The 25,528-nt window shown below is 48.4% G+C and overlaps 2 protein-coding genes across 2 annotated transcripts; one reads left to right on the top strand and one right to left on the bottom strand.

Moving 5' to 3' along the window:
- Window positions 1-243: 243 nt before the first annotated feature.
- Window positions 244-14,664, bottom strand: LOC142928876 (uncharacterized protein C1orf53-like). Its single transcript, XM_076069325.1, has 4 exons — window positions 13,675-14,664; window positions 9,176-11,423; window positions 4,996-5,097; window positions 244-3,589 (listed from the first exon to the last, which is right to left on the bottom strand). The coding sequence occupies exons 2-4, from the start codon at window positions 9,383-9,385 to the stop codon at window positions 3,518-3,520; spliced, it is 384 nt and encodes a 127-aa protein (XP_075925440.1). The 5' UTR covers window positions 9,386-11,423; window positions 13,675-14,664; the 3' UTR covers window positions 244-3,517.
- A 359-nt stretch (window positions 14,665-15,023) lies between these two features.
- LOC142928875 (protein Dr1-like) lies at window positions 15,024-25,118 on the top strand. Its single transcript, XM_076069324.1, has 3 exons — window positions 15,024-15,365; window positions 16,608-16,774; window positions 19,675-25,118. The coding sequence occupies exons 1-3, from the start codon at window positions 15,131-15,133 to the stop codon at window positions 19,834-19,836; spliced, it is 564 nt and encodes a 187-aa protein (XP_075925439.1). The 5' UTR covers window positions 15,024-15,130; the 3' UTR covers window positions 19,837-25,118.
- Window positions 25,119-25,528: the final 410 nt, after the last annotated feature.

Raw genomic sequence — 25,528 nt, forward strand, 5'->3', positions numbered from 1 at the left:
GAACACATTAGTAACGTCTCCTTTTTACAGCTGCGTACCACACTGTAAAAGTAATGTTTTAAAAAAACTTTTTTTTTAAACACGCTTTAATAAAATGTACCGTACTAGTATTGAAAGAACTCCACGACTCCAGGGAGTGGAATCGAAGCTCGCCACAACGTAAGGGGGACTGTGGTGCTTTACAGCCAACGTCAGTTAAGCGTGGACAATTAGACCCAAGGAAAAAAATAACATTAAAAAGAATTTGTAAAAATATATATACTTTTTATTTTCATGATAGAATACAGTATTGTCATCAGTATGACATAAGCATACCAAGTTTGCAGTCGATACCACATTGGGAAGTGGATAAAAATTGAGTTACAAGATTTGAGGATACAACAATAGACAGAGTTAATAAAAAGCGTGTAATAATAAAAAAAAACTTAAATTATTTATTCCACAACGCAACGACCGCACCCACCGCCGCCTGGCGGTTCAAAACTGCGGCGGCACTGATTGTGTACGCGCATTAAATGAACTCTGCTGAAAGCATGCGCTCCCCCAGAAGGTACGTGTGGCTGATGGGATGTGTCAAACACACTTCAAACCGGTAGATGGAGGGAGCAATGTATGGACAAGGTTGGCGTATTGTCTGCTGAGTTATGTTGTAACGTTACACGCAAAGAAGACGATGCCTCTCTGACTGACAGCGGAATTTGCTTCGAAGCGATCTCTGTGCGCGCGTGAACTCCGCACCGTGTAACCACGACGCATAAACACGCGCACACGTGGAAACAAAGATCAAATATTTTTTTATTTATTTAAAGCTTTCGTGACTGCAAGGATTCAATTCTTGTTTTTTTCGGTAAAGTCACGTAGAAGGGAAACAACAAAATAATTAAAATTAAAAAAAAAATTCTTACGACGTTTCGACTGCAACACAAGCAATCATCATCAGGTGTGAAAACCTTCACACGTCGTTAGAATTTTACTTTTTATATTTGTATTATTTTATTGTTTCCCTTCTACGTGACTTTACAGAAAGAACCAAGAATATAAAGATAAAAGATCCCCCGTGTAGCCTTAACAGATTGTAGGGGCAAGTGCTATTAGCGAGCACCTATGAAGGCCGGCACGGCACACGAGGGGAGGGGTGGGTGGAAAACACTACGCCTGGCCGCCTTTGTCTCCCCAGTGGCGATGTTTACACACCGCACCAGGTAATCATTTGAGGCTGCGTCGACCGAGGTGAGTCCCAGGACCGGTTCAAGTAATCGCCACTGGTGTTGGCCGTGAGCAGGAATCAAAGCGCAGCGTGCTAACCGCTACACTTACCCCTCGCCCCACGTGTAAACACACACATGTCAACGCACACACGTGTAAACACGTAAACAGGAACAACAGCAGCCATTCGCCACTAAGTGCAGGTGAGGTCACCACGGCGCTTGTGCCAGGCTAGCTGCACTTTGAGGCCACGTGAAGTGTCGAAGGCTCACTGACAGGTCACGGGACAGACCCAGGTGCCATGGCTTTGACTGATTGAGATCACTGGCAGATGAATCGTCACCCGTGCCTCCCCACTGTGCCAACCTAGCCGTTTTCATTTCAACAAGTTGGGGCCTCTGTGCAAACACAGCACAGTATACAACGCATCACTCGGTAATGTCGGCATGAACAAACGAATCATGTTGAAGCAAGTCTGAAAGACCCGTTATGCTGTTAATTCAAAGCTATTCTATGAAGTCACAGTTGTTGTGTCCTTCATGAGCATTCTGAAAACAACCTCCTCCCTTCCCCCAGGACAGGTGCCGGCAAACCAAAAAAGTAACAAGCAGAGCCACTTGTTTTAGAATTCGATAACAAAAAACTCAATATTTCAAGAGCCGAAATGCACTGTGTGGTGAATACGAGACGGTGGGTCCTTAATAAACAACGTCACGAAACAGCAGTCCTTAAAGAGCCACATATTTGCCAACCCATGCCCTAGGCCCTGCCCTTTAAAACAACCAGTCGCTCTGCCTCCGCCAGCCCAACGGATTCGTCCAGTCGAAATAAATATTCTGATCAAAGTGGTCTTATATCACGAAAACATTGTTTAAACTGTAATGGTACAATATTCCAAAACAAATGCTACACATTTGACAGAATACGTGATATCAACCAACCTCTAAAAAACTCACATTTCAGATGTCCTTACTTTGTTAATTTGTTCAACCTTACTATTTTACAAAGCATATTTTTTAAATAATGTCCATGTTTTTTTCGTACGTGTGTGTGTGTAAATATATTTGAATTTGTTCACTTGGAAACCCCAGGAAACTCTGTAGGGAGATGCAGTCTTGAGAGGGACTGATGAGGGGGTTCTTAGGAGGTATCTCTTCCACTCATTTCTTACAAGGTGAACGCAGGGGTACAGAGCTGTATGCTTGTAATTTAAGACTCTACAAACTTCACAGCGCCTTCTACCTATGCCTGGAGTCTCTGTACCCGAGTCTGGAACCCTGTACCTGAGTCTGGAACCCTGTACCTGAGCCTGGAGTCTCTGTACCCGAGTCTGGAATCTCTGTACCTGAGTCTGGAGTCCCTGTACCTGAGTCTTGAGTCTCTGTACCTGAGTCTGGAGTCTCCGTACCTGAATCTGGAGTCTCTGTACCTGAGTCTGGAGTCTCCGTACCTTAATCTGGAGTCTCTGTACCTGAGTCTGGAGTCCCTGTACCTGAGTCTTGAGTCTCTGTACCTGAGTCTTGAGTCTCTGTACCTGAGTCTGGAGTCTCTGTACCTGAGTCTGGAGTCTCTGTACCTGAGTCTTGAGTCTCTGTACCTGAGTCTTGAGTCCCTGTACCTGAGTCTTGAGTCTCTGTACCTGAGTCTGGAGTCTCTTACCTGAATCTGGAGTCTCTGTACCTGAGTCTGGAGTCTCTGTACCTGAATCTGGAGTCTCTGTACCTGAGCCTGGAGCCCTGTACCTGAATCTGGAGTCTCTGTACCTGAGTCTGGAATCTCTGTACCTGAATCTGGAGTCTCTGTACCTGAGTCTGGAGTCTCTGTACCTGAATCTGGAGTCTCTGTACCTGAGCCTGGAGCCCATGTCTCTGGCCGGGGTCTCCCCTCACGTCTCCAGCGCCATGCTGCTGCGGCGGCATGGCGCTGGAGACGTGAGGGGTCAAATATTTATTTCCCTCATTAAAATGCAAATCAATTCATAACATTTTTGACATGCGTTTTTCTGGATTTTTGTTGTTGTTATTCTGTCTCTCACTGTTAAAATAAACCTACCATTAAAATTATAGACTTATCGTTTCTTTGTCAGTGGGCAAACGTACAAAATCAGCAGGGGATCAAATACTTCTTTCCCTCATTGTACATCCTACATGCGCCTAATTAGGCCACGACAACTTCGACATCACCCCTGTGGACACTTCTATCACCGTGTGCCCCTGGACACCGCAGCACCACAGAGCAGCCGCCACACACCAGACCATCCGCCTGCCAGTAGCCCTGGTGAAGATGACTGCAATCCGCAATCTTCCAGTCGTCATGTGTAGAAGTAGCCGTTGTAGGTGCTCTTCTTGTGCCGGTCCTTGACATTCACCTGCTCAAAGGGGCACTGGGACGGCAGGGGAGACGCCGCTTCAGCGTGTGCGGCCGTGTGCCAGTGTCAACGTGAGGGTAACCACATCCCTGTGTCCGCGTACATCGTACACGTACACTTAGACACGGTTGGTACTCAAACACCAGCATACATCGGCTCGGGAAATAAGAGGGAATAAGAGGGAACGGAGGGAAAAGGAGTGGAGAAATGGGAGAGACGAGGGAGACAGATGCTGCATCAGGCCATTTATGGACTCAGACTATTGTCCTATCATCTCATAGCGTCCCTGGCACGTAGTCATATGTTACACAGTGGCAGTGGGGGTCGCAAAATGCCGATTTATTACTAATAAACCCCAAGGATCAGATCGAAATCCCTAATTTCGATCGGATCATTGGCGGGGGGTCACGTGCCACCCCCCCCCCCCCCCCCACTGGCTCCGCCAGTGCATACAGTGGTTCGTCAACTGGGGTGCGCATGGGGGTGCGAGACACGGCCAGATTTGTTTAGAAGGTAAATCATCGAAAACACAAATAAAGCATGGGCACGTAAGTACAACTACTTTGTTTCATCAAGCCCCATGCATTTATTAACATTGCAAAAGTTTTAACCATCGAGAACCAAAGAAGTAGAAGACTGCAGTAATGGTGAAGAACCACTGCTCGAATAGAATGGTGATGACACAGCAACTCGGTCGCCACGTGCGTTACTTTTCGCGCGCGTTCCTACTGCTGCCGTGATCATTGGATAAATCAATGGTGTGCGCGAATACAGGACAGTGTGAAAAAGAGCTTCATAGCTCATCGGATTTTTTTCCCCATGAATAAATAAAGATTCTGATTCTGTGCCCAACCGGGGATATGTGAGAGTCGCCTCTGGCCCTCGGAGAGGAGACGCATGTTGAACGTCATTCACGCACCGTACGTAGCCAACCGTGCTCATCGGAGGTGCGGGGGAAGGACAACAAACTAAACACAACAAGCAGTTTTAAAGAGCCATTAAGAGGTTTTTTTTGGGTTAGATCGTGTAAATATAAACGTGTCCTTGAACCCGCCGCCACCTGACACAGCCAATTAGTAAAGGTTTGTCACGTAAACAAAACGTGCCAATTAGTTACTAGATCAGCACACCGGCGTGTTGGAGTATAGCCACAACATCTACAATTCAAGTACTGTGACGTTTCACCGGTAATTACAACCAGCCTCACCAGGCGACAGCCAGAAATGTGGAGAAATCCTCCTGTTTCGCAGTCTTAAATAGAGGGATCAGTTTTAAAGACATGCATTTTCAATCTAGATTTGAAAGTGCATAGCTCCAGTGCCTTCCTCATATTGGAAGAGCGTTCCAGACGGTTCTCCACCCGCGCCGTGGGACCGTGTGCGTGTGCTGCGCGACTGGCCGCTGCGTGCGTGCGTACGTACGTGCCTGCAGGCCGAGCCGCAGCACTTCCCACGCAGCAAGTGAGAGCGGCTCGTGAACACGGAGTAGCCGGACACGGGGTCCACGTACGTGTCCTTGCCTGCCTGCACGCACGCACGCACGCAGCGTTTCCATTCCACAAGGTCTCGCGCGTGTCAGTTACTGCGCTGCGATGGGATATCACAGTTCATTGAGTCATCGATGGTGGACGGCAGGATGGGGGTGGTGCAGTGGTGACACTTGTACATCACAGCAAGAAAAGGGCTGACTTCGATTCCAATTTCGGGTGCCTTTGTGTGGAGTTTGTACGCTCTCCCCCTGTTCTGAAGTTTGTGCGTATGTGGAGTTTGTATGTTCCCCCACCCCCCCCGTTAATTCTCCCCACTCTGAAGAGTGTGAGTGTGAGTTTGTATGTTCTCCCTCTGTTCCACACAGGTTTCCTCCGGGCTCTCTGGTTTCCTCTTAAATCTAAAAAACAAAAGGCACACGATAAAACAGATGTCGGCCAAGACATCCCCAATGGTGAAAAATTACCTGAACAATTACTCAACTGCGATCACATACAGCAACATCACCCCCTTACGTCGTCCCAACATCACAATCTTGAGGCCAGATGGATGGCGAAGCCTTACTGGCAAGACCTTACTGACAGAGCGCCACAGGACACATAGCTCTTGTGGGTTAGGGGCCGTCCATAAATGACGTCACGCGATTTTGGACGATTTTTGACCCCCCCCCCCCCGCCCTTCGTCACACGGCGTCACAAAAAGTCAGACCCCCCCTCAAATATGACGTCACAAAGCTCTGCCCCCCCCCCAAAAGATATAAAACATGCTTCAAATCGCTTTCAACTATTGTCATTGTCGTGCGTATTTAATGTGGCGCTGCACTCTGATGTTGTAGGAGAAAACATTTATTAATACATTTTGATTTAAAGCTTTCGTGACTGCAGTAATTCAGATTCTTAGCTCTTTCGGTAAAGTCACGTTGAAGGGAAACAATAAAATATATATAAACAATAAAAATTCTCACGACGTTTCGACCATAACGCAAATGGTCATCATGGCAGCATCAGGTGATGACCGTTTGCGTTATGGTCGAAACGTCGTGAGAATTTTAATTGTTTTATATATATTTTATTATTTTATTGTTTCCCTTCAGGTGATGACCGTTTGCGTTATGGTCGAAACGTCGTGAGAATTTTTATTGTTTTATATATATATTATTTTATTGTTTCCCTTCAACGTGACTTTACCGAAAGAGCTAAGAAAATTTATTAATAAGTCTATTTAATTAAGTAGAACGTGTTGTCTATATTTATTTAAAGTTGCGCAATTTGATGTCACGTCACATTTCTTAAACGCCCCCCCCCCTCCCAGGTGCGTGACGTCATTTATGGACGGGCCCCTTAGCAGGGTCGAGTGACTGCTGGCTGTGGGTGTTACCCGTGTTAAACCTACTCAAATCTACTCAGCGCTCTGCTCACTTCTCAAGGAGAAATTTCCATGCACAATACTCCCGGCACCTCTGCTCATAACGCACGTTTATGGATAAAGATGCAGCCCCTGCAATTGCACTATCACACCAATGCTGCCGGGACTTCCACTACGTATGTCGAACTTCTTTCGCACCGTACGTAGCCAACTGTGCTCATCGATAGCTCGAGAGAACCCCTTCACAGGGTGTTTGGCCTACTTTTCCACGCTGGCCAGACATCTTAGAAGAGGTGGAAGTGCCCACACTATACCCCCGCCATATCAGACGTGTTGATCGACAAACTATCGTCTACCCATTCACACTGCTGGGTGGACAGACGCAGAGCATTTAACACAAAAAAAAACTTGCACAATGGTTTCAAATGCCGTGCCAGGAGTTCGAACTGACGACATCTGGATTGCAAGTGCAGCGTGCTGCTATTACACCACAGTGGCAGCATTCAATTTCTGTTCGTCTAGGAACAAAGTGTAGAGGAACGCTTCCTTAAGAGTTCCAAGGAAACGTGTAGGACCCTATTATGCCTGCAACTGCTGGGTCACAAGTCGGTGTGCAGGGCTGTGTTTTCACCAACACAACAGGGGTGGCTGTATTATTGTGATATTATTATGCTTGTTTACCCAAGGTAAGCCTCAAGGAGTCTCTCTTTTTTAGAAGGTTCATGCTAAGTATAATTCCAATTGAGTGATTTGTGGTGCCATTTTTAGAATTTGGCAAATTTGGACCGTGACGGCGGCATAACGCTTGACCTGCTCTTGCAAATCCTGTCACAGGGTCTTTTAACACCCACTGTGAAGCAGACGCCAGGTATTTTTGGTGGTTAAACACCGGCAGTAATAACCAGGGCGGCCGATTGGAATCAGACCGTGAACATCTGCAACAAGCGGCGAATGCGCTACCACGTCACAGGGTAATGGATGGTGGGGGGGAGGCGCTTAGGGTGATATGCGAGGGATCATCGAACATCTAGGGCAGTGTTCTTCATTGCGAGGCCATTGCGGGCCATTGGCGGCCCTGGAGTGCGGCCCATGACATGCGGCCACCCGACAATCCTAATATATAAACACCTAGGTCTGTGATTTTGTCATTGTGACTAACGCGGCACGGATTGGTTGAAGTGCCTCACGTGACCGGGACCAAGCAGCCAACCAACGCTTGGCGGGGCTATAGAGGGGCGGGTGAAAGTCCGCATCGAACCAAACCCCCAGCAAGGCCATCTACTTAACGACGAGAGGAAATTCACACGAAATGCCGTTTTCAATTTAGTTATTCCAGATGTAAAATAATATAAGCTTTTAATGAAGAAACAAAATTATCTAATTCAAAACATAATACAATTCAAAGATGTTTCATTTTAAAGCTTCAAAACGGAGTATCGGGTGCTTGCGCGAATCTGTCGTTCGTGTGCAATTTTTTTCGTGACATTCCTGGCCGAAGGCTGTAAATGGTTGTGAGGGGTGCCACAGGCGCCCCCGAACAATTCCTAGGTACACAAATGTGAAAACACCCCCCTTGCAGGCAGTGCGGCGGCCCTCACACTTGTCGGCGAAAGTGCATCCCCTGACTCTGCAAATGAGTCAACACTGATCTAGGGCCTCATGACCATGCAACTGTAGCACCACTCCTGACAAACGGGCGACACCGACCGTGTCATCACACCCGCCGTGTTTCGTGCTGAATTAGCAAAGCCAAGCACCTGCTCCAGGCCAGTGTTAAAAGCCACCCGACTGCAGCGTTCTGGCCGGATGTGAATAAACCAGGCGGCCCATTCTCACAGACTGTGGCATCATCCCACTGCCTGCGCATGAGAAGGATTCTCAGACACTTGACAACGAGGTGGGGGGGGGGCAGCTTAGCAACACTATTGAGGAAGTGCGTCGGCTTTGCTTCTCCACTCCACTACCGACAGTGACACGTTGTACACGTACAGTCCTTTTGTCAACACACTGCTGGACGAGGGCCCGTGTCCACCCCTGTGTGGTTCAGTGGAGTTGTTTCACCGTGCTTCACCACGCTGCACAGTGCGGGTCGGTGACGTTGGGGAGCGCAGGCAGCGGAGTGTAGCACGGTACAATGAACTTTGTTGCACTGCCCTTTGCCAAAAATGTCGGAATCAATGGATGTATTCATACTGGAGGAATCTGATGAGCTATGGAAGCTATTTTTCACAGATGTCCAGTCGGGGTGGGTCAGAACGTTACAAAAAAATAATACGAAAACACGATGAGAGTGAAAAAGTGTCACGTTTACAAAGGACAAATAATTCACCACTTTAGCCCACCGGTGTGTTGAAGAGTGAATCAACATCATTTAAAATTTGAGTACGACGTTTCGCTGGTAATTACATCCAGCATCATCGGGCAATTTGCCAGAATGGTAAGGCCTTCCACTTGCTCCCGGTCTTAAATAGAGCAGCAGCAGGGTGACGTCATCATTTAATTCATTCAGGGGCAGTGATTTGAGGCGGAGAGGGGTATTGTAATTATATAATCGATTGGTAATCATCCAATTGTTATTCATTGATATTTGTTTCCCTTATAAAGAATTGTGATTGTATTACATGAACATTTTTCTTTATTTAATAATACGCTTCCAGGCCGCACTAAGCCTGTAGCTGTCAAACTGACAGTGATTCCACTCTGTTCCTGCACGTAAACAGAATCACACGCGAGCACAACGGAGACGCACCAGACAGGCCTCTGTGTGGTTTCTCAGAATTTTCTTCTCCTCCACTGTCAGATTGTTGCCTTCCATTGCAGCCGCAATGTTTGTATCTTTGGATTTCACTTCCGTCACCTGCACACTCCACACACACGCGCGCACACGCACGCGCGCAACTTTCGTTCGAATGCAATTGGAAAGAATTCGGGTGAGAGCCTGCGGAGATTCACAATGCATTTTACAAGGTCATAAGCATGTTTGTCATGACGACAAAAGTGGTAAGGCCATTTATGCTTCCCCTCCAATGAATGCTGCTCGCGACGAGTGGTTGATTGTGAGCGACCGGCAAAGAGGAATCGAGCACACATCAGCAGCAATGTGGACAGTTGAAATATGAATTTCCGAAAACCATATCCCACATTGAATGTCAAAAATAATAACGAGATGCCATACATCAAACAGGCTGTGTGTATGTCATGTCTTATCAGCCACATTCCCATATCAGGGCAATGCATTGTTGTTTCGGTGTAGCCGTTTCCACCCAATTGTAAACGTCGCAAAAATTCAAACCTAACTTGTTTTTCCTCCCCCCAAAAAAGAACGAACAAAAACCAGGAGCAGTTTCGCTGCTCTTCTAATGTGCAGTTGCACAAGGGTGCCACCACCTTTGATGGCAGTACGTTTCATCTCGTCGCAACATCTGGGAAAAAAAAATTCTGCACAAGCGCCAGGCTCACGCCCCATTCATTGTGCAATTTTTTTCCGACTGAAATCCGACTGGGGCCTCATTATTTTAGCTGTGAAGGCCGACTGAGCAGAGCAGCTCACTTTACAAGGACAACCACAGCTGAAGACCCTCGGCAGTGGCCGCAACAGAACTTTCTGCAAACAGGGCAAACAATAAACAGTGCTTACGTACAAATCAAAAACAGTGTCAACAAATCCTGTCACAGATATATGAAAAAGAAGTGAATACCTCAGTGGGCTTTGCCTGGTAGGATGGGGATGGTTTAGTTTTATTTGTTTGTATATGGGTTATTTATTTACCTTTCTTGTACTATGAACTACTATCACGTGTCTTTGTACTGTTTGTTGCTGTAACGTCTTTACCCGCCCCTACTGGACATCTGTAAAAAAAGAGCTTCATAGCTCATCGGATTTTTCCATTATAAATGAATATTTTCATTTTTTATTAAACAGACTCAGATATAATGCAGCTGAGTGACAGCATTCAGCAACTGCCGAAGACATCCTGCAGCATGGCCAGAAAATGTTACGAAATGATCACAAGTCTCTCTACTCTTTGGTCAGAGTGCACCAAGTAATAATCCGAGTGACGTTGAGCAGCTTGAGCTGGATCGAGGAGGAAGGCAGGTTACTGTAACAAACACTGAAGTTGTCACCCAGAGGTGAGCGATGAAGGGGGAGACCCACGCCCAGTTGGTGGCATAATATTGTAAATAAGACTTGGAGGGTCAGGCATTGACTGTGCTGCAGGATCTGGCAGAAGGAAGAATGGTGAGATACAGAATCAACAGCATTGACCGTGACAGTGGGTTTGTGAGATGTGGTGGTAGCAACGGCATTGACTGTTTGTAAAAGGTTTATGGGGTTTTTTTAAATAATCATTTTAAAATACAGTAAAACCTTGGATTGCGAGCATAATTCGTTCCGGAAACGTGTTTGTAATCCAAAACACTCGTATATCAAAGCACTCGTATATCAGTTGTGTTCACGTGACGCTCGGCAGTACAAAGCGTACACGTGCACCACTCGTATTGCAAGACCTCGCTCGTTTATCAAGTTAATATTTATTTAAAATTGATGCTCGTCTTGCAAAACGCTCGCAGACCAATTTACTCGCAATCCAAGGTTTTTACTGTATTGCATTTTACCTATGACATTAAGCACACAGCCGTATGATGACTGGGCTTCATCAGTGAGATGCGGGAGATGAGGGGACCCCAAGTTTTTCTAACAGAGTACCCAAAAGGAAATGTCTCATGACTTGGTGCCGGTTGCAGAGAGATTAAGAACGTTTTATTCAGACATTGAAACAACACCAAATGTTATATTTTAAATGATGTCACCTTTTCTGCTGGCTCCACCGCTTTGGCTGCATGCTCAATACCTATTGGGCGGCCACAGCGCCTCACCCGTGACATCACCACAGCCAGGAGTCTCATGCGCCAGTCACTTGAGGGCCAGGGGCTGCAGAAGAAAATATTTTTCCTCTGCGTCGCCTCCACCCCCAAAGGAAGGCAAACGACACGGTCTGCGAAGACAAAAATAACACCAATTTAAACTTGCACGCACGGCAACGGTAGACTTCAACTGAAGAGACGGGATATTACCAAAACAAATAGGTCACTTTTGTAAGTTAAGATTCATCCTGGTATCTTGTTTGAGTTCTAAACCTGGTGAAAGAAAATAACACTTGAAACTGGTGACACGGCTCCTTGAAACGGCACAAAGGAGGGTGAGAGGTGGCTTCGGGTCTAAAGCAATGCCCTGTGTATGAGAGATAAGCGAGCGATGGTGAGGTCCCGAATTAAAATCACAGTTCCCAGCTGGAGACCAAAAAAACCCGTGTTCTCAAGCACAGCGTTTGATAGTCACAAACTGCACACACCAAAACATGTGTACAGTCCAACCCATTTCCTTCGGCACTCACTGCTGTCACGACAAATTCTGAGGGCCCATTTGACTTTGCACAACTTTAAACTGATACGAGTTGCTTCAAGGAAGAAGCGTGACAGGCTTTATACTTGAAGACACAAACCTGCACTCTGTGTTCTGGGCTTTCTCACCTTTGCCACGTTTGAACCTTTGCTAATGAGGAACATAACCAAATTATCCGTGCCATGATAGCACTATAGTTACGTTTAACACGAAGGCTTTCGTGACCAATATTATCCACATATTTAAGAACGAAACAGGAGGATTTCTCCACGTATCTGGCTGTCGCCTGATGAGGCTGGTGGTAATTACTGGCGAAACGTCGTACTGCAATTGCAAATGTTGTGGGTTTACTCACCAACACACCGGTGTGCTGTACTCGTAACGCATTGGCATGTTTTGTTGACGTGACAAACCTTACTAAATGGCTGTCGGGTGGTGGCGGGTTTAACGACACATTTATATTTACGCGACCTAACCGAAAAAAAAAACCTCTATTATGTAGTATCGCTACATCATGTCAAAGTTACTACCCATACATTGCAACGCATGCAGCTTACAACCCTAGTGTACACAAGCAGCGTGCTTAGCTGTAACTTTAAAATAAATAAAAATCCCATTACCAAACCTTCAAACTCACGTCTGACAGGACCCAAGACACTGCCTAGGCACACAGCTGCAGAGGCACGAGACAACGGTGATAATGTGACTCAGGGAATTCATAATGGCTGCGTCAAACAATCACAATGTGAGAAAAAATTAAATAGGTTTTATCCTTTCTGGCAATACAACAGACGTTAAGATATTCTTGGTTCTTTCGGTAAAGTCACATAGAAGGGAAACAATGAAATAATATTTTATTGTTTCCCTTCTACGTGACATTACAATAATAATATTGTTTCCCTTCTACGTGACTTTACCGAAAGAACCAAGAATATGAATCCCCACAGTTACGAAAGCTTTAAATCAAGATGTTAAGATGTTCAAACACCAAATATAAACCTTTTGCAAGAAACCATGTCTGCATTAAACACATTCCTGCGGAGGGAGCTGGTAGGAACGTTGGGTTGCTCGGTCAGTGGCCAGGGTTAACGGTGGCACCACGTGGTGATGTATTCCGCAAATATGCTCCGACTGTGAGGGCGGGCACAAACCGGCGTGAGTAGGTTAAACGTTGAGTTTTATAAGGGCACCACGGGGTGACCAGCCCCTTCCCCCCCACCCAGCCCCTCCCCACCCTCCCCACCCAGCCCCACCCCTCCTGTGGGCTGGTGTAACCAGGAGGTTCCTACCAGTAGCACGCCTACTTGTGAACATGAAAACAAGAAGGCTGTCTCTTCAAACAAGAAGGCTGTCGTCTCTGGTGTAGGCCAATCAGTTTCAAAGACGACGCCACATTTTTTCAGAGCATATTTGTTTGCATGTCCACAAGTACCGTGTCGTTAATGCTGACTTGATGTTTCCATGTGGTGTTTGAACATCTTAACACCTCCTGCCAAAAGGGTAACAGCTATTCTTGTTTTTCATCAGAGTTATCGTGGCACAATTGTAACACAACACAACAACGTGAAAAAACGAAATGTTTCAGTCGTGAATATGATCGAGACAGAATCCGTCACTCCACGTGAACAGAAGTCGGTAGTCCATCGCCGTCATCGCCTACAGGAGACACAGCGTGGTCACCGTGCCGCTCGTGTGAGGAGCGAGTGAGGAGTTACCCTCGTGGTGAGGGTGAGGGTGAGTTCACCCTCGTGGGGAGTGAGGGGTGAGTCGCTCGCGAGGTGAGGGTGAGGGGTGAGTCGCCCGCGAGGTGAGGGTGAGGGGTGAGTCACTCGCGTTTCACTCACCCCGCGCCGGCCCTACTTGATAGGGAACATCTGCGCGATGACGTCATCGTTGCAGCATAACATGACGTCATTTGCCGACAGTTAACCGCAGGCGTGACGTCAGCGGGTGTACGTGCAGTCTCTCCCATCTCGTTCGTTATAATAAAGTATTAAAGCTTTCGTGACTGCATAAAATTACTCATTGTTTTTTTCGGTAAAGTCACGTATGTAGAAATACAATAAAATTATATTAAAACAAAAAAACAATCACGACGTTTCGATCACAACGCAAGCGATCTTCATCAGGTGTCAAGAACAAATCACGAAGGTAAATACAACACAAAGATGAGAGACGAGAATTCAACAAACCTGAAAGAACATTATGTGAAGCACAACCAGTCAGGCCAACAACACAGTTAGACACTTCCTGGCGGACCACGAATTTCAGAAGAGTGTTACATTTCGTGTTCAACCTCTGGATTGCACATACCAGCATGCCAGGAAGTGTCTAACTGTGTTGTTGGCCTGACTGGTTGTGCTTCACATAATGTTCTTTCAGGTTTGTTGAATTCTCGTCTCTCATCTTCTTGTTGTATTTACCTCCGTGATTTGTTCTTGACTCCTGATGAAGATCGCTTGTGTTGTGATCGAAACGTCGTGATTGTTTTGTTTTGATAAAATTTTATTGTATTTCTACATACGTGACTTTACCGAAAAAACCCATGAGTAAGGCGTCAGCTGTTTGCTGCATGGCCTTTTGAAGAATGCTGACTAATGGCTCGCCATTAGCCTCCTGTCAATGCATCGTCGATCTATGGATTTATATTTTCCATTACGCGTCGAACTCAAGGTTTTCAACAGTAGACTTTGAAATCGGTGAAAGTTGTGCGGAGTTCTTACACTCGAGCTAATTGAGGAGGCGAGAGAGAAGGAATGCTATAAAGTATATATTTTTTCCTTTAGGCGCTTTTGTCAATTGTTGCTGGATGAAGGCAGTTTGACCATACTTCACCAGGCTGGCCAGTGCAGATTGAATACGTTCAGTCGATGAATTCGATGCGCATCCTCAGTGGTGTAGCGGTTGGCTCTCGCTGCATTACGAACCCGGCAACCCGAGTTCGATTGCCACTTGCAGCCCAACACCGGTGACGAATGTCTGCACCGGTCCCAGGGCCTTAGGTCATCTCGACCTTAAATGAGTACCTGGTGCGGCTAATAAGCATCAGCACTAGGGAGGCAGAGACGACCGGGCGTGGTGTTAATCACCCACCCACCCGCCTCGGGCACCGTGCCAGCCTTCATTGGTACCCGCGCACAGCACTGGGCCCCCAACAGTCTATTCAAGAGGCCCTACGGGGTGGAGGTGAGGCAGCGATGAACGTTGTTGCCTGTTGAACTTCTTTCGCACCGTACGTAGCCCAGCGTTCTGATCTGTGCGTCGTTGCGGCACTTTTGTAAGATCGGTGAGAAGGAGGCAATGGCGTCTCCGCTGGGGGTCGGGGGTCCGGCGCACGAAGCCGACCAGGTGACGCTGCCCTACGCGTCCGTGCAGCGCCTCGTGGGCGAGCTGGTGCCGTGCCTGCGCCTGTCGGCGGGCGCACGAGACCTGCGCGTGGCGTGCACGCGCTTCGTGCGCCACGTGTCCAGCGAGGCGAACACGGCGTGCGCGCATGCGCAGCGCAAGACCATCTCCCCTGAGCAGGTCATCCAGGGTACACACGGCTCCAGCACTGGAGCACTGTGTGTGAGTGTGTGTAACACTGGAGCACCGTGTGTGTGTGTAACACTGGAGCACTGTGTGTGTGTAACACTGGAGCACTGTGTGTGTGTGTAACACTGGAGCACTGTGTGTGTGTAACACTGGAGCACTGTGTGTGTGTGTGACACTGGAGCACTGTGTGTGTAACACTGGAGCACTGTGTGTGTGTGTGTAACACTGGAGCACTGTGTGTGTTTGTAACCCTGGAGCACTGTGTGTGTGTGTAACACTGGAGCACTGTGTGTGTGTAACACTGGAGCACTGTGTGTGTGTAACACTGGAGCACTGTGTGTGTGTGTAACACTGGAGCACTGTGTGTGTTTGTAACCCTGGAGCACTGTGTGTGTGTGTGTAACACTGGAGCACTGTGTGTGTGTAACACTGGAGCACTGTGTGTGTGTGTGTAACACTGGAGCACTGTGTGTGTGTAACACTGGAGCACTGTGTGTGTGTGTAACACTGGAGCACTGTGTGTGTGTAACACTGGAGCACTGTGTGTGTGTAACACTGGAGCACTCTGTGTGTGTAACACTGGAGCACTGTGTGTGTGTAACACTGGAGCACTGTGTGTGTGTGTAACACTGGAGCACTTTGTGTGTGTGTAACACTGGAGCACTGTGTGTGTGTGTAACACTGGAACACTGTGTGTGTGTGTAACACTGGAGCACTGTGTGTGTGTGTAACACTGGAGCACTGTGTGTGTGTGTAACACTGGAGCACTGTGTGTGTGTGTAACACTGGAGCACTGTGTGTGTAACACTGGAACACTGTGTGTGTGTAACACTGGAGCACTGTGTGTGTGTAACACTGGAGCACTGTGTGTGTGTGTCTAACACTGGAGCACTGTGTGTGCGTGTGTAACACTGGAGCACTGTGTGTGTGTGTAACACTGGAGCACTGTGTGTGTGTGTAACACTGGGGAGTGGCAGTGCAGTGGTTAGCGGACTCCGGTACGAACCCCCCAACCCGGATATCTGAACCGGTCCTCATCCTTCCCTAGGTCAACTCGGCCTTAAATCGGCACTGGGGAGGAAAAAAACGGCGGAAATGTTGTTGTCCACTCGCCCTCTCGGGTGCCACGCCGGTCTCAATAGCTGCTCGCAAACAGCGCTTGCCCCGACCAGTCTGTTGAGGCTGCACGGGGTCGAGTCTCTGTCTTGACGCGAGAGCGGCGTGTGCGCGTGCGTCCGTCTAGCACTGGAGCGCCTGGGTCTGGCGGGCAGCATGGGCGAGCTGCGCGCGTGTCACGCCGAGTTCCGTGCGCTGGCGCTGTCTCGCCGCCGCCGCGCCACCCGTCGCCTCGAGGCGCTTGGCGTGCCGGAGCCGGAGCTGCTGCGCCAGCAGCAGGCGCTCATCGAGCAGGCGAGGCGCAAGCTGTTACCCCCCACACCCCCTCCCCCCCGGACCCTTTCCCCCGCAATGCGCGTGCAGTCCCATCACCGTCGTTTACGCTCGAGTATTTAGCACGTTGTGCCGAGTGGCACTCGGTCGCGTGCACAATGCGCGTGATGCTACTGTGCGAGCAGGTACAATAATAAAGCAAACGAGAAGCAACCCCCTCTGTTTTATTAGCAGCGTCATGGCGCTCACGTTGGCGTGAATGCGGTCGTGTTAGCATGGAGCTGCATGTGCAACACGAGTGTGTGTGCTAACCCTTTCCCGTTCCGAGGTGACTGCAGGTTGCAGGCTGGGATGTCCCGTTCACTGATAAATCTCGGAACGCGTAAGCGGTTAGCTTTAATTTTATTTGGAGAGGCGGCATAGCGCCGTTGTTTTTCAAGACATTGTACTCACCGTAGAGAACTGTAGCGACACAACCGCACTCTACGATCGCTGGCGCCAAACTGTGCCACACGCCCTCCCGCATGGCCTTGTGGAAGCTTCGATACAGATAAAAGTTCATTCATCTTCGTTTTTCTTCTGGGTACGTACATGATGACGTACTTGTACGCCATCGGAATGGGCAAGCGGCTGACGCCGTTATCACAGCACCAGGAGCACAGAACTCTCCTTTAGCCGCAAACGCTCATGTTTCAGAATGTTGTGATCAAAACAGCAAACGTTAACGGTGTAAAGGAGTACACGGCAAATTGGAACCGTGCTCTTTATGAAGCCAACCCACACCACGACGCTTCGAGCAAGCAGAATCACAAAGGCACATTTAGTCCTCTGACCTAAGAGTTCCCAACCCTCCTCTCTCCTGACCAATGCCACTTGAATCTCCCCAAGGGGTTTTGTTTTAGCGGACCCCAGTTTTACCAATTAAATTTCCCCAGGGTTTTGTACTCTTTACCTTCCCTGGCAAATCAAAAGGTGAGCGGCCTCGCTCTACGCAAATCGGGGCGAACGCTCGTTGCAAGCTCGTGTAAACCTGGCGCTTCGCACGCCCCTGTCCATGACTGCGGGCGATGGGGAAAATGCTCCGCATTCAAATGATCAGTCGTTAACCTGTCGTGGGCTGGAGTGTTCTCATTATTGATCAATTGGGTAAGGTTTGTGTGAGCGATTTATATGTAGCTCACATTTGTCTACTCAAAATTTGCCGTATGCGGCTTGAATTTACTCATGCGGCTATGCGGTTGGATGTGGGACAACATTGTGTGGACTGAATGTGCTACCCAGCAGGCTATGCGGTCTGACGTGGGACAACATTGTGTGGACTGAATGTGCTACCCAGCAGGCTATGCGGTCAGACGTGGGACAACATTGTGTGGACTGTAATGTGCTACCCAGCAGGCTATGCGGTTGGACGTGGTACAACATTGTGTGGACTGAATGTGCTACTCAGCAGGCTATGCGGTCGGACGTGGTACAACATTGTGTGGACTGAATGTGCTACCCAGCAGGCTGTGCGGTTGGACGTGGTACAACATTGTGTGGACTGAATGTGCTACTCAGCAGGCTATGCGGTCGGACGTGGTACAACATTGTGTGGACTGAATGTGCTACCCAGCAGGCTGTGCGGTTGGACGTGGTACAACATTGTGTGGACTGAATGTGCTACCCAGCAGGCTATGCGGTTGGACGTGGTACAACATTGTGTGGACTGTGCACTACTCAGCAGGCTATGCAGTTGGATGTGGGACAACATTGTGTGGACTGAATGTGCTACCCAGCAGGCTATGCGGTTGGACGTGGTACAACATTGTGTGGACTGTGCGCTACTCAGCAGGCTATGCAGTTGGATGTGGGACAACATTGTGTGCTCTATGTACTGTGTGTACCATATTCTACTACTCTGCACGCAGCGGTCATCGTGCGGTTTCGCTTTGTGCGCCGTTTTATTGGAACGCATTTACCGGATGAAGCGAGGGAAGCCTGCACTCGGGTTCTGGGCGATTCTGGCTGGGGGGCGTTGCGTCTTGGCACCCTATTCACAATTAGAACGGCATGAGTTTAAATCTCAGCTGAGGGTAAATTCAGCCAATCATCCCTCTGGGAGTTAATACATTCAGTGATTCTTCGTGTTTTTTCGTGAGAATTCAAGGTGGTTGTTATCCAGCGGGCTGGTCCATACCGTATACCTGGTAAACATGGAACATTGGGCTGACGTTTGGCGATCGTTTGTCCAACAGTTCCAACCACATGCCAATGTTTGGCCAACGTTAATATTTACTGGGTGAATGACATTTTCCCTGCCAGCTCAGGACCGCCAATGAGTTGGATGAGCTGTGTACAGACGTGTTTTGAAGGTTTTTTTAAAATAATCCTTGGAACATTGATTTATAATCCCTAGAACATTGATGCAACAAGTGCATTGACCTTCAAGTTGACCATGCATAATGATAATTGTTTGAGCAAGGTCAGTTAATCCGATGCAGGCCATGGACTCGTGCGTGCCTGAGTGTGCTCATGCCATGGACTCGTGTGTATGTATGTTGAACTTCTTTCGCACCGTACATAGCCAACCGTGCTAATTGGAGGTGCAGGGAACTTGTGTGTGTGCCTGCGTGTGTGTGTGCGCGCAAACCACGGACACGTGCGTGCCTGCGTGTGTGCAAGCTACGGACTCCTGCCTGCGTGTGTGAGTGTCTTTGTGTGTTTGCGTGTGTGCGTGTTCGTGCGTGTGTTTGCGTGTCTGAGTGTCTGCGTTTGTACGTGTCTCCGTGTGTGTGTGTCTTTGTCTCTGTGTGTGCGTGTTCGTATGTGTGTGTGCGTGTGTGCATATGTACGTTGTGTCTGCGTGTGTGCGTGTCTGAGTGTCTGCGTGTGTGCGAGTGTCTTTGTCGTGTGTCTGTCTGTGTGTGTGTGTGCGCGCGCAGGCCCGGCAAGAGCAGACAGAGGTGGCTCAGCGCGACTGGCTGCAGATCCAGCGCGCCGCCGAGCAGGCCCAGCGCAGCTCCACCGCGGACAGCCCCGGCGAGTCCTCGGGGACCGAATACGTCATCGACGAGGACGACGATGATGACATCACAGACGACTAGACTGCGATGCCATCATTGTGAGCGAGGGAACTGGGCGGAAGACGCGCAGCGGCTGCGTGATGCCGAGTCGTTTTTGTTGTCGTTGTTGTTAATTTGGTTAGTGATAGCTTTCGAACGTCTGACTAGGATGTGACGGTCCGCACGGTGGTGGTTTTCTCGTGCAGCGCAGCGCGACGCGATCGTTTGCAAATTACCCGTAGGGAATTTAACCGTCGGATAATTGCAAAGCAGCCCATCGGTGTGAGGCAAGTGTGTGACGTTCACTCAATACACGCAAGTGTCTCTCATGAAGCAAGACTCGGCGAAACAATAGCGTGCAGTCGAGCAAGTACAGACGACACAGGTGCCTAGATATTGAGCACTGGGTAGGATGGTCTAAACATGACAAACAGTAAAAGCATCACACTCATTCGTGATGATTAATGAAATCGCACGTAGGGGGAGGGTAAATTGTCACATGCTTACCATTTACTAGGTGATTAGTCACGAACCGTTCGCTGAACAAGCACTAAGAGACCGGCGCACGCATGCCTGTAGACACATGGGGGTGTGTACGTATGTATGTAAAAAAGTAATAAATGAAAACCCACAAATACAGAAATCTATAGGGAAAAAAACCCCACGTGTTTCTTGTGCAGACGTCTCGCTTGAGTGACCCGATGGAGTGGCGCCACCCCAAATGCGTTGACTTACCTCTGGATTACATCTAAGTGACGTGCAAGTCAACGTTTGTGAAATATCCACAAAGGCCAAGTTGAGATTCAATGGCAGTCCCCCGTTCAGTGAGTTTCCCCTCTCTCCGATACATCAATCGGAGCATTCACGCAGCTTCTGGCAGCGATCCTGGAAGTTTTCAGCAGGAGCGTTCCTACTGCATTGTTGCCTTTACTTTCACGCCTTCTGTCTTCACCGTCGCTTGTTCGGGGAGAGCGTGTTGCTCAATGCGTCTTCTGCCTAGGCCGCTTGTGTAAATTCAAGCCGAGAACGGTCGTGGGGCGTGCATTTTTAGTCCGGCAGTGCGGAGGCAGCGACGGTTGGTGGATCGTGCGTGTTGAGAAACTCTCTGACGTTCGTTACGTTCAAGATGAGACTTAAAAACAAGACTATTGTTGAGCAGGGTCCTATGTTGGGATGTTTGGCCAATCCCATGCAAGGCCGTTTGGCAGGAAACCAGAGCACTTGGAGAATGTGCATGCATGCACGTTGAGAACACTCGGAGCTCAACCCAAATTGACTCTTCGATACATTGCCGTGTTTCCATCACTAGACTACTGCAGGTGTTCCAGCAAAAGAGACGGGGGAAAGTTTTGCATTCAAAGGCAAACATTTGTCATTAAAATGTTAGTATTGGACAAGCGCTATTATCAAGCACATGCTGACACTGTCATTTACGTTTTTGAACGAGCGTGATGATCAAGCCGACAGTAGCTCGGGCTTGCTACCATTTCCTATTGAATCGGAACATTGCTAGGACCTTTTTGCTTTATAAATTGTCTGCTTTGAATGTCAACACACAGGAAACAAGAACAGCCGCCATTTGCTACGAAGTGACGGTGGCGTCACCACGGCACCTGTGCCAGCCTATATGCACTTTAACGCTACGTGAAGTGTCGAACGCCCGCTGGCAGGTCATGGACAGACCCAGGTGCCATGGGTTGACTAGCCGATGCACAATCTGTGCCCCCTACAATGCCAACTTGCTGTGTTTTAGCCGCCTGGCGCTCCACTCATTGTTGTGAGCGTCACTCCTCTGCCCTCCTTTGTTGCCGGAGGGCGGTTGCCTCCAACTGCCCCATAGCATCCTTCACGACTCTCCTCCACAGAGGCCAATCTTGACACCGCTGGTACCAGTTATTGGAAAGTCCATATCCTCTTGCACCACATCATTCCATCTCTTTTCTAGCCCGTGCTGTGTCTGTTTAGCCCCCTTTATCCAACGAAACAAAAGCTGTATGGGCATGTGTGCTCCATGACCCAGCCAACGCAGCCTTGACTCCTGGAAGAGCTCACCGATGGGACTGTCCAGATCTTTAGAGGATTTGTGAACTCACAAATCCAGCCTGGTTAAACCCAGGATTGATCGTAAGCATGGCAGCCTGAATGTTTCTAACTGGCGAAGAATAGAGGGTCCACATTTCGCAAGCATAGAGAAGGGAGGACATGACTGTGGCCGACAGAACCTGAAGCTTTGCATGACCGGGTAGCTTCCATACAGGGTTACATTGCCGATGAAAAGGTAATGCCGCTCGACTGATTCGGAGCGACACCTCTCCTGTCAAACTGGAGCTGGTTTTTGCACACTGCCCAGGTATGGTGGAGTGTTTGATGACAATACCCAGTCAGGTGCTTAGTTTTGGAGCGGCTGATGGTAAGGCCTCGCCTCTGGATAGCACGTTCCAGGTTCAGCGGCAGCGTCTCCAACTCCTCGGTGAAAAGCAATGACTAGATCATCAGCATACATAACATGGTTGACCAATAGGGAGCAATTTCTCGACCGCACCGGAGCATCGATCAGCCTCCCTTTGTATCTGTACCAGATGGAAATTACTCCGGTACAGCCATGGAAAGCTTAAACTACGTGGTCGAAAAAGGTGTTTAAATAATGTAGGGGCCAGAGGATAATGTCGCACCCCAAGGTGAACAGGGAATGGCTCTGACTTCAGGCCTCGTCGCTTTACCCGGGCCGGCTCACCATCATGAAGGTCCTTAATGATTGTGAGCCGAGTGTCAGGGACTCCGAAAGCATGAAGAACAACCCAGAGCCGAGAGGCCTCTTGATGGTATCATAGGCCTTGACCAGGTCAATAAAGCCAGAATGAGTTGGAAGTATCCACGGTTTACCCCGCCATGCGCCAAAAGTCGGCAGTGTCATGAGCGAGCCATAGCCAAGCCTTGTACTATAATTGTAAGTGTGGGATTACTCTCCAACACACAACCGGTGTGCTGAATTAGTAACGAATTGGTATGTTTTGTTTACGTGACTAACCTTACTAATTGGTTGTGTAGGGTGGGTTTACCGACAGAATTATATGATCTAACCCAAACAAAAAACTGTATTGTGTACGCTTGCTGTTGGTTGTGGCTCGTGTTGTTATTGTATTGGTGTCGGTTTGTTGGTGGTAATTGTGGTTGATGTTAGTGGTGGCTGTTGGTGGTGATACTTTAATATTGATCATGGTGGTGGTTGACGTTAGTGGGCAGCGGTAGTGTAGCAGTTAGTGTGCCGCGCTACAAACCCGGCGACCCGAGTTCTATTCCCTTTCACGGCCAACACCGGTGACGATAATCTAGACCGGCCTCCCCTAGGTCGACTCAGCCTCAAATTAAGACAAAGGCGATCGGGCGTGGTTGTTGGCCACCGACCCCCTCGTGTACCGTGCCGGCCTTCATTGGTGCTCGCTAACAGCACTTGCCCGAACAGTCTGTAAAGGCCATACGGGGTATCTTTCCCTTGGGTTGACGTTATAGGTCGTGGTGTTAGTTGTTGGTGATGGTTGTTATTGTTGATGGAAGTAGTGGTTGTTAGTCGTGATTGTAAGTGCCTTGGGTTTAGCTCGTGGCTGGTGGTGATTATTGTTCGTTCTGGAATTGGGTTTGTTGTTGTTGTCGTGGTGTTTTGTGCTAGTCGTGTGCTGGTGGTGGTAGTTTGTTGTCGGGGGTATTGTTGGTTGTTTTAGTGGTGTCTGTTGGTGTTGTGGTAGTAGCGGTGGTGTATTTCTGTTGATTGTTGGTGGCTTCGTTCGTGTGGTGGTGGTTGTAAATGGTGGTTGCTGTTGGTTTTGGAGTTGTTTTTGAGGTAATTGTTGTTGGTTGTGTAGTTGTCGTTGAGGTGATTGTTGTTGGTTGTGGAGTTGAGATGATTTGCTTGTCAGCTTCGATGTAGTCTCTGTTCACCAAGGTACCTGTACCTGACACGATAGCAATCATTGAAGACTTGGTCCAACAGGGACTGAATCCTGATGTACCAACTTTGGTGAGGCGCTGTCTTACTAACACTTACTTCATCTGGAATGGTACATTCTACAAACGAAATGAAGGCACCCTTATGGGTTCTCCCTTATCACCAGTGGTAGCGAATGTCTTCATGGAGAAATTTGAAACAGATGCCATCCTGACATCCACCCAACGCCTTCCCTGTGGAAGAGATACGTAGATGACACTTTCGCCATCTGGCCACATGGCCAGTCAGCACTGAACCAGTTTTTCAACCACATCAATTCCATACACCCATCTATCAAATTCACCATGGAAGTGGAAAATGATGGCAAGCTACCATTCCTGGATGTTTTGATCGTGAAGAGGCCTGATGGCTCTCTGGGACATTCCGTCTACAGGAAAGCCACCCACACGGAATCCTATTGAAAGCCTGACTCCCACCACCATCCGGCCCAGAAGAACTCCCTCATCAAAACCACACCATAAGGCCTGCTGCATCTCCGACCAGTGCCACCTTGCCAGTGAACTGGAGCACGTACACCAAGCCCTCAAGATGAATGGATACTCAGACCGCACAATCCGCAAAGCTGTAGTCCCAACCACGGGGAGATAACCATCTGAGGACCCCATCAAAACCATCGCCTTGCCATCGCCTTGCCATACATAGCATGTGTTACCAAAAAGATTTCCAAAACCTTAAACAAACGCAAGATCCAGGTCCGATTCAATACAGTACACAAAATCCGTGATTTTATCCCATCTGTAAAGGATGTCATCCAGACATGCAATACCCTGGTGTCTACAAGCTAAGTTGTGTCTGCGGCAGGAGTTACATTGGGGAAACGAAACGACATGTCTCGGACCGTGTTCGCGAACACAAGGCAGTTTTAAAACACGGCAGAACCAATACCTCTGCAGTGGCTGATCATTGTTATAACGCTGTGGGCTCGCACGATATTGTTTTTTTCCGAGACCAAGGTACTCTGCAAACCTTCGGGCTACCATCAAAGATTTGTTCATGAAGCCATCCAGATGTATAAACACAGACAATTTCAACCGAGAAGATGGGTATAAGGGTCCGTTCATAAATTACGACACGCGATTTTGGACGATTTTTGACCCCCCCCCCTCGTCACACGGCGTCACAAAGTCAGACCCCCCTAAAATATGACGTCACAAAGCTCTGCCCCCCCCCCCACAAAAATAAAACATGCTTCAAATCACTTTAAACTATTGTCATTGTAGTGTGTATTTAATGTGGCGCTGCACTCTGATGTTGTAGGATGAAATTTTTTAATAAAAGTCTATTTAATTAAGCAAAACGTGTTGTCTATATTTATTTCAAGTTGCACATTTTGATGTGACGTCACATTTCTCAACCACCCCCCCCCCTTCGTCACACATCGTCACAAATGTCTGACCCCCCCCCCCCAGGTGCGTGACGTCATTTATGGACGGCCCCTAAGCTGAGCAATAATTGGATGGACGTTATTAACCAAGCAAATTCGTAACTTGCGTGGACGCTCTTGCCTCTCACGGCGTAGTTGGCAGCGCCGCAGCAGCTTGTGTTACACATAGACATGACATTAACTTGCTAATCCCGCTAACATCTCCCTGCCTAATCTCCCCCATCAACAGTGCTAATTATAGTTTAACGTACTACTTCAGCACCACCGGTGTGGTGGAGAGCAAAACCCACGCCGTTTACAGTTTAAGTTTTACGGCGTTTCGCTGGTTCGAGTCACCGGCGTGCTGA

The sequence above is a fragment of the Petromyzon marinus genome, chromosome 24, assembly GCF_048934315.1.
Source record: "Petromyzon marinus isolate PM22_M1 ecotype Great Lakes invasive population chromosome 24, UKy_Petmar_22M1.pri1.0, whole genome shotgun sequence".
Classification (NCBI taxonomy): domain Eukaryota; kingdom Metazoa; phylum Chordata; class Hyperoartia; order Petromyzontiformes; family Petromyzontidae; genus Petromyzon; species Petromyzon marinus.